This window comes from Morone saxatilis, unplaced genomic scaffold (assembly GCF_004916995.1).
Source record: "Morone saxatilis isolate NCDOM2014 unplaced genomic scaffold, NCSU_SB_2.0 Contig16, whole genome shotgun sequence".
Taxonomy (NCBI): Eukaryota; Metazoa; Chordata; class Actinopteri; family Moronidae; genus Morone; species Morone saxatilis.
Window position 1 is genome coordinate 18900480 of NW_023339718.1, and position 9053 is coordinate 18909532.

General features: G+C 39.0%; 1 protein-coding gene across 1 annotated transcript in view; it reads left to right on the forward strand.

Moving 5' to 3' along the window:
- The window catches only part of smarca2 (SWI/SNF related, matrix associated, actin dependent regulator of chromatin, subfamily a, member 2), a gene marked incomplete in the record, with an annotated part of 40842 nt that overhangs the window by 5399 nt on the left and 26390 nt on the right, over positions 1-9053 (forward strand). Inside the window, 5 exon segments of the mRNA XM_035658292.1 lie at positions 195-584; positions 2022-2123; positions 4885-5137; positions 7425-7551; positions 8098-8271. Of these exon segments, the coding sequence (XP_035514185.1) occupies positions 195-584; positions 2022-2123; positions 4885-5137; positions 7425-7551; positions 8098-8271 (1046 nt within the window).

The window sequence follows — 9053 nt, forward strand, 5'->3', positions numbered from 1 at the left end:
AAAAAAAAGCAAATATTAGAGGAAAGTCTTAAACAAATAGCCCAGTTTTGTGTCAGAAAAATATGTATTTTCTGCTTTTCTGTCTTTTAAATAATGTTTTAGCCCCTTAGATTTATTTACTGCTTTAAGAGTATTAATGCGAATTCTGAGTATGTGAAATTATTAAGTAACAAAGTCCTTCCTGTCTACTGTAGGATACATATCCCCACATCCATCCCCCATGGGTGTGCATGAGCATGCTTCTAGTCCCATGTCAGGAGGTGGAGGTGGTGGTGGACCTACACCGCCCCACATGCCTCCTTCCCAGTCAGGCCCTATGATGCCGATGGATCCCCAGGGAGTCATGCCCAACATGTCCAACATGTCCAACATGGCCCAGCAGGGGCGCGGACCTTCTGCCTTCAGTCCGGTCCAGCTGCAGCAGCTCAGAGCTCAGATCCTGGCCTACAAGATCCTAGGCCGTGGGCAACCCCTGCCTGAAAACCTCCAACTAGCTGTTCAGGGCAAGAGGAGCCTACCCACAATGCAACAGCAGCAGCAGCAGCAGCAGGCACCTAGTGCTAGTCCTTACAACAGGCCTGCAGGTAAGAACATATAGTTGTGAAGTGACAGAAGCAGGTTAATTTAGTTCTTTGGGTTGCTTTATTATGAGCAGATGAATCTCGGTTGTTCAGGATTGTCTTGTCACAGAGAACGTTCTCCAAAAATTTAAAGATAAACCAGAATTGGCATGGTATTTTTTGTGACTTTGTGATCCGACGCAACAGATCTGAACATACTTGACAGCTCCGTGTCCTCCGTTGAATGTGAGCCATGCCACCTCAAAACATGAACGGTTTATAGCTCAGTGTGACCAAGATCTGCCCTGAGAGCTTCCACACCTGTAATATCACCTGGCAGTTGATGTAGTCTGACATGAACAAAGTGTCAGCTTGCACTCTAAATACAGGTGTAATCATAACCAGAGACTTGATAAATTCAAGCTTCCCAAATCCAAATCATTTTTAAGTGTGAGAGATGTTTTTCATGGTAACACTCAGTCAAACACAATTTTGGTGTCAAATAAACTAACAACATATTTGGTATTTCTAACAAATTCTTTTATAAATGTAATGTTTGTTGCTAATATTAAAAAATATGATATCCGCCAATGTGTGTCGTGAAAAACATATGATGGAAATTATGCAGTATCACAGTGGTTGCCTGATGCATCCCAAATCCAAAAATGATTATAATTATATATACATACATATTTTGTCATATTTCTTTCTGGTGATGTTTATATTGTTTGTTAGTGTTTGTTGCTGTAATTATTGCACTGTTTTATGGAGGTGTTTTGTGGCAAGTGATCTATAAAGTGTCAGATGTTTTTCCACCCTGATAAGAATGAACTGTCAGAGAAACATTTGGGGGTTTATTGGTGGTTTAAAATGGGCCTAAAATGGTCAAATGGAAAGTAACGGGATATTGGTACAGATTGTTGGGTATAAAGACAATCAATTCAAAGTATTTTATTATTATTATTATTATTATTAATTATTATTATTATTATTAATTATTATTTAATATAACTTGTTTTATCTGATCAGCAGTCCAAAACCTACATGTATTCAGTTTACAATGATATGAAACAGAAAAGCAGCAAATTTTTGAGAAGCAAGAAATTTAAAATGATCAATTCCATTTTATTACACTACTAATTTGGTATCCAGGTACTGCCATGTATAGATAATGTCTTATCGATTTGTATTATGTAGGCAGTAAGGTTGGGAGGGGGAGATAAAAAAGGAAAATGTTTGTCAATTCTCTTTTTTTGAATAAAGATGAATTAAGACAATTATCAATAACAAGAAGGAAACAGCATGCAACAAAATGAACAAATAAAACACATTTGTCAGTCTGTAGCTACCATTTCATCACATTATGATAACATTATGAAACAGGCCCAGAGAATATTACCTCATAATTTGAAAATGCATAAGATTAATTATTACATATATGAATTGTTATTGTGTTGAAAGGTATGCCAATGACACCTATGGGTGGTCCCCAGTCAAGTCCCTGCCCTACCCCAACCATGCAAGGACACAATCAAAGCACAGGACCCAAGCCTTGGTCTGATGGTAAGTCTATCAGTGTAATTGGTAGACCAATTACCAACCAGTGTGTAACATTTAGGAGGATCTATTGGCAAAAATGGAATATAATATTTTAATATATTTTTTTGCGAGTTTCAAAGGCACTGCAGGTTCTCCTACACCCTTGGAATAGGAGGTTTGGGTGAGGGGTATTCAGTTGGTTCCTCACCACCAGATGGCACTAAATCCTACCCACTGGTCCTTTAAGTGAATGTGTGGACTACTACTACATTTTCATTTCACACATCATAATCCAGTGAAAGGTTTGCAGCTGACCACGCTACACCCATCTGTTTGATGTGTAGTCTTACATCAGGTTCTCTTTGAACGGAGACTAAAGTAAATTCTTTGAACTGCACTGGATATTGTGGAAAGATGCTGCAATCCAAGGTTGACTTAAAGAGTACTTCCCTGGCTTTGAACTGCACTGTTAATGAACAGGACACATACAATACAGTGACAACACCCAAAGTCATTTTATGGAAATCTGGGCAAAATGTTAGTGAAGTGTGGAATGGAAATCAATTCCAAGTAGTAAGAAGAGTCTTTCCCACTGAAGCTGCTCTTTTTTCAGTTTTTGTTTCTCTAGGAAACATTAAAAATGTATTCTTTGATTTCCAAGCTTTTGAAGCTTTTTATAAATATTTTTAAAAACATTAGACCTTGTGCCAGGAGATCCCAGGTGGAAGGATCATAGCCATCATTAAAATTAAAGGATTTATCCACCTCTGAAGGATTTCATATATTCATTCATCCATCCAAGTTGTCTGTAGCTCTCAAGGTTACTACCACACATATAGCAACAAGAACAGGCATTTGTTTAATGGACAACTGTGTAGGATTTAGTGGTGAAGTTGCAAGTTGCAACCAACTGAATACTGAGAAACTTTGGTGTCTGCGAAACTCATGAAAAACGCAAAAGGTCCTATCTACAGCCAGTGTTTGGTTTGTCCGTTTTTGGCTACTGTAGAAACATGGTGGTTCAACATGGCGGACTCCGTAGAAGAGGACCTGCTGCCTATGTAGATACAAACAGCAAATTTTATTCTTATTGTCAGGTAATTATACACGAATGATATGATTATGACCTATGACCTATGATTATTATATTTCTGCCAATAGAAATACATATAACCATAATTTAAATTTAGTAGTCTAACAATTAGACTCTGGGGGTACAAGTTAATGCTGCGTTATACAAACATGTTTTAAAGTTTTAAATGTCAACAAAAGTTTGGAGAAAATCTGAAGTAATAGTCAAATAAACATAAAGATACCAAAATGAAAAAAATCTCAACTCCCACTGAGGTCAATTTAAAACTGAATAAATACAAGAAATTAGGTAGTCGAAACAACAATAGCTCCTGGAAGACGTCAAATTAGTCCCAGATGAGGCACCAGACAGTAAAACAGGCCTCTCTTCTCATTTCTCAGTTTATACATCCTTGATTCCTTTCCTTGCCTCCTCTCCTCGTTTCTCCCTCCAACTTCAGATCCAAGTGGAGGAGGCGAAGAAGAGACACAAGGACAGAGGAGTCGAGGCAACAGGCGTTTAACAAAATTACACATCCCAGTTTTGGAGCTGTCATTTTAATGCAACGTCAATTAAGATCTGTGGCACAGCTGCATCATCTGGTTTTGTTATAGTCTACCTCTGTATTTTAAGATCCCTTTCGGATGAGCATAACAGTGTGCATGACATCTTATATATTTACTTTTGATTCAATGTAACAAGAATGTAAAGATGTCATACATTTTTATTTTTTTATTTAACGCACGCACACACTTTAAATATGTTATTATCTGAAGCACTACAAATGTTTGTATGAAAAGTTGATCATCTCATCATAACTATTCCCTTAATCTACAATAACTAGTACAACGTAGGAATTCAAAATGAACACTTACATTTGTACAGTCCTGCTCCCGCCATGGTTTGTATATATATCCGTCGCAGCTCTTTTTTACGTCATAGACTTCTGCAAAGGATACACCTATGTATCCTCGCTCACTGCTAACCCCACAAGCCTCCTCTGTCCTCGCTCTTCTCTCCTCTCTTATCCAGATGCATTTTAGGAATTGAGACATCCTTTAAGGGGGCACTTGATTAAGCTAAATTGATTTTGGGTCACAGGCAGGAGGACGGAGGAGAGAGGACACAAGGTGGCACAAAATAGAGAAATGATAAGAGCCCAGGGAAGAAGAATATTAGTTTTTAGTTTTAAGTATAACCACCAAAAATGAAGGCACATTGTTTTGTTGAAGTACAAAAGTTAAAAAGCCTTTATTATCATGGCTACAAGATTAACCGTGCAAGACCACAGTGTATTGCCATCACACCAGTCTTCACCAGGATCTAAAACCCAGAAGAAGAACGATGTGTGGTTAAAGGCTTTTTAAAGTGTGTACTTCGATAAAGAAACATGCCTGTTTTTTGTGTTTTTTTTGCAGGGAATCCTTTCCCCTCTCGTGGACAGTGTTATGCTTACCTATAAATTGGGGAAGAAGGTTGCACTGAAAATGGGTTCAGAGGGTTTTTTATTTTATACTTCATTGTGTAAAAACAACGATAAAACCTTAAGGAACAGCTGGTAGAGCTAAAAAAAACCCACAAATATCGGATCAGTACTGGCAGCTACTCAATATTAAATGATGATTATTGAATTATTTTGTGATTCTGGTCATATCTGTATCTACCTGCCCCCATTGAGAGTTGTCCCAATAACAGACAGTCATTGCTCTCCAGGTCAGGTTGGTGAAAATCAAGCCAATGCTCAGAAGCACCTCACCCCTGCTGCCAGTGGACGCCCATCCCCTGCACCTCCTCAGGCCTCTGCTGTGCCAGCTGGGCCCATGCCGGGCAGCTCAGTTGCCCCTCAGCCTCCCGGGCAGCAGGTGTCCCCCATGCTCCAGATGCAGCAGAAACAGAACCGCGTCACGCCAATCCAGAAGCCCCAGGGCTTGGACCCAGTGGGGATCCTGCAAGAGAGAGAGTACAGGTATTTATCTTCATTACCTAATTACCACTGGTCTCATACATCACATACAGAACATGTACTACATATAACATTCTTGAACAAGTCTTAATCTTGAGAGCTTCCTCAGCAATCATTTAACCAGTCATTAAATGGCCCATCATGTGATTTTATAATAAATTAACCACATCATTTACGGATTAATTACTAATGTGAAAGAAGACTTACCAGCCATTAATTGGTAGTCATTGTAAGTAAGGTGTTATGCTGTTAAAAGTTTTAAATTCAGCTTCCACCTTGTTGGACATATTTAGCAAGCAGCATTGTAAAGATACTATAAGACTGTGGCAGCTTCTGGGTCCTACATATACCACAGACATTTTATTCCACCAGTTGTTGGAGCTCTGGAACAAGTGACGGTATAAAGAGTTTTTTTTTCCATGTCCCTCTTTGTTGAAATAATGTAAGTTGAGATCAAATTTGATAGAGCAACGAATATTTCAGGCTGCTTTGTGCATGGTAGAGTCGGAAACTTTCTTCACGTCCCAAGTTGTTTTGGTAATTGGCTCAGAGTAGGTAAGTGATTGAAGAACCTAGCGGGAGACGTGTGGGTCACAGTCATGTCAAGTCATTTTTTATTTTATCACAAAGCCCATTATCACTAATCACAATAACAAAGTGAGAGGGAGAGAGTTGGTGTTTTATTTCCTTTCCTTTGAACTGCTTTAATTTGGACTTGAGCTGTGAAGGAAGCGGCACAGAAATCTAATGTCCCATCTTGCATGTGTTACCATTGAACTAAATAACGTAAAGGACGTTTTGTGTTGGAGCCTCTATGGTCTTTGGTAAAGTTGCTGTGTGCATACACAATCACAACTCACTGTCGTCGTCTGTCAGGACGAACATGAAAACACAAAAAAAAGGACAAAAATGAATCAGCCGGAGGCTGTATCATTTTTTAGAAACAGAGACGTCTGATGGAGATTTGAGGAAGACTTAATCCTGTTGTGGCCTTAAGGCTTGTTTTTCTTCATACGACTTCAAAGCTCTTGGTTTGATGATCTCTTCTTCATGCTCTCAGATCACCCTTGACAAACTGTATTGGTCAAGAATTACTCAGAGACCAAAGAGAGCTGACCTCTTTTCACCTAGTCTGTCTAATTGGGCCATCTGAACATACAGTACCTCTGTGAAAGTATTGGAAAAAAACCCATCAACATTCATGCTACATTGTGATAGTTTATTGATAAACATCTTTGGCAGCCTGAGAGTTATAAAATCAAATCAGAGTTCATAAGTTATTATACAATGTTCCCCTTGGGTTAGTACGAGGTGAGGTAACTTGCATAAGAATACTACCAAATATTTATTTACGATTTGTGTACAGATTCTCTGCTTTCCTGAACTTTTTTCTTTTTAGATAACAAGGAAATGTTAGCAGGTGTTGAATTGTAATGAGGAAAACAAAGTAAGCAACTCACAGAGTATTTGCTGTAGATTTCAACATACAGAAACATTTTGCCAAGGTTGTGTTTTTATAGCTGTACAAAGATATTCATCTGGCTTGGGAGGATTGAGAGCCAATCCTCCCAAATCATACTAGCATTTTGAGTCCTCAACTGTACTAAATCGGTGACAGTAGGAATATTTGACAACCAGTACTAAAAAGAGTCTTCACAAACCGGTTGTATCATACAATACAGTAGTATTTCCCCTATAATAGTTCAAAGGATTTCACCAGTATATCATAGATTTATTTTTCTTTATAGCCTAGCAGACACTTTATTTTGAGCCTGATACAGATAAAGAAAATGGGTCTAGCTCTAATTTAGATCAATAAACCCGATTCTGATTCTGATTCTTATGGCGATACTGGTAACCTCCATAATACTTATTCTGTCAGACCAATACTCTAATATGTACCAACAATATTAATAATCTATATATTGTGTAAGTCACAAAAAGGCTGAACATTTTCTTATTCCAGTTTCTCAAAAGTGAGCATGTGAACTGTTTTTTTTTTTTGTAAATTGAATATCTTTTTGTTTTGGACTGTCGTTTGGACAAAGCAACACATTTTAAGATGTCTCCTCGAGGTAGTGCATATCACGCTGATTCCAGCCAGGGAGCCTGTTTCATATCGTACCCCTCTGTCCACTTCCTTTCCTGTCTGTCCTATTTATGACATACAACACTTCTTATGTCATGCCTTTGTTATGTGGTCTTTCCATGGTAGTTGTGTTTTATTTCAAAAAATGACCTGCTGAGACCAGTTTGTTACAGTTTGACATGTCATCTTCATGATCCTCAGATTGCAGGCTCGGATTGCACATCGAATCCAGGAACTGGAAAGTTTACCAGGCTCTCTGCCCCCTGACCTGAGGACTAAAGCTACAGTGGAGCTCAAGGCATTGCGTCTACTCAACTTCCAGCGACAGGTATGCAGCAATTGCCCCATTTCATGTTGTTCAATGTTAATTTACCCAGAACGACTTGAGGGAGGGAGTTCAACCATTGAAACAGTGTCAGGACACATTTCTCATTTCTTTATTGACTCGTGCTGATTGAATCCACACTGTAGGTGTACGTTTTTTGCCCTGGGTTTACTCTTTATGAACAAAGTTCCTCAGCAGCCAAAAGGTAAAGAGTGATGAAAGGTAATTTTACTGTATAATAATGTAGTTTACACTAACTTTAAGCAAGATACTGAACCCTAAATTGCTCAAGAGGCTGTGCCATCAGTGTATGAATGTGTGAGAATGACTTAGTTTCTGATGAGCAGTTGGAAACTTGCATCTGCCATCAGTGTGTGAATGTGTGTGAATGGGAGAATGTGACATGGAGTATATATAAGTCTATATCATTTTTATTAAATTATGTTTAATATTGCTTAGTTTTTTATTCTTTTTAGCTCTGCTTATTATTCAACATTAAATGTTTACATACCTAGAAATTGAATTTGATGTGTAACCTCATATCTTCAGCTGAGGCAGGATGTGGTGGCATGTATGAGGCGAGACACCACCCTGGAGACGGCCCTCAACTCGAAGGCTTACAGGCGCAGCAAGCGGCAGACGCTGAGGGAGGCACGCATGACTGAAAAGTTGGAGAAACAGCAGAAGCTCGAGCAGGAGAAGAAGCGCAGACAGAAACATCAGGTGATTCACACAAGAGTGTTCATACTAAAACTCAGAGAGGAGCTATGTCTGGGCTGCTTTCAAGATTCAGTAACAAAAAAGGTCCAGTGTGGTCTTAGTGTTGAACCAGTAGAGCAGCAGCACTATTTTCCAACATGTGTTGTATTGGTTCCACAAACCATGAATACCCTGGAAAGTTTTGTCAGCATAATTTAGATTTTGATACAAAGTATGAATCACTATTACTTTAATGTTTGAATCAAGATTAAATATTTTTGCCATTCAAATGTTTTCTGCTAGTTGCAACTGAGAAGTTTAGATGAAGAAGAGGAAATGTTGAAACAGACATCAGTTGTTTGTTTCTTGACAGTCGACATCCACATTCAGAACAAAATTTAAAGGGGACATATTATGCAAAACCAACTTTTTAATTGTTTGATTATGTACATTTGGGACTCTGGAGGGCCTATCAGCAGGCAAAGTGTGAAAAAAGATGACTCAGTCATGTTTTTGTGGGCTGCCTCAGTCAAAATACAGGAGATAAAACACTCAATTCAGATTTTTTGCCCATTTCTGACGTTTCCCCATTTCTGACGTCATCAACTTGTGACCCACCGTAGTTTACTTCCTTGTTGTCTAGCGAAGCTCCGCCACAAGCGTGCAAGCGCGCGAACGAGAAAGCGTCACCGCGCGTGATCCGCGTCATAATGCTGACCAATCAGAGCAGACTGGGCTTTTCGGGAGGGGGGCCTTAAAGAGACAGGAGCTAAAACCGATCGTTTCAGACAGAGGCTGAAAAGAGG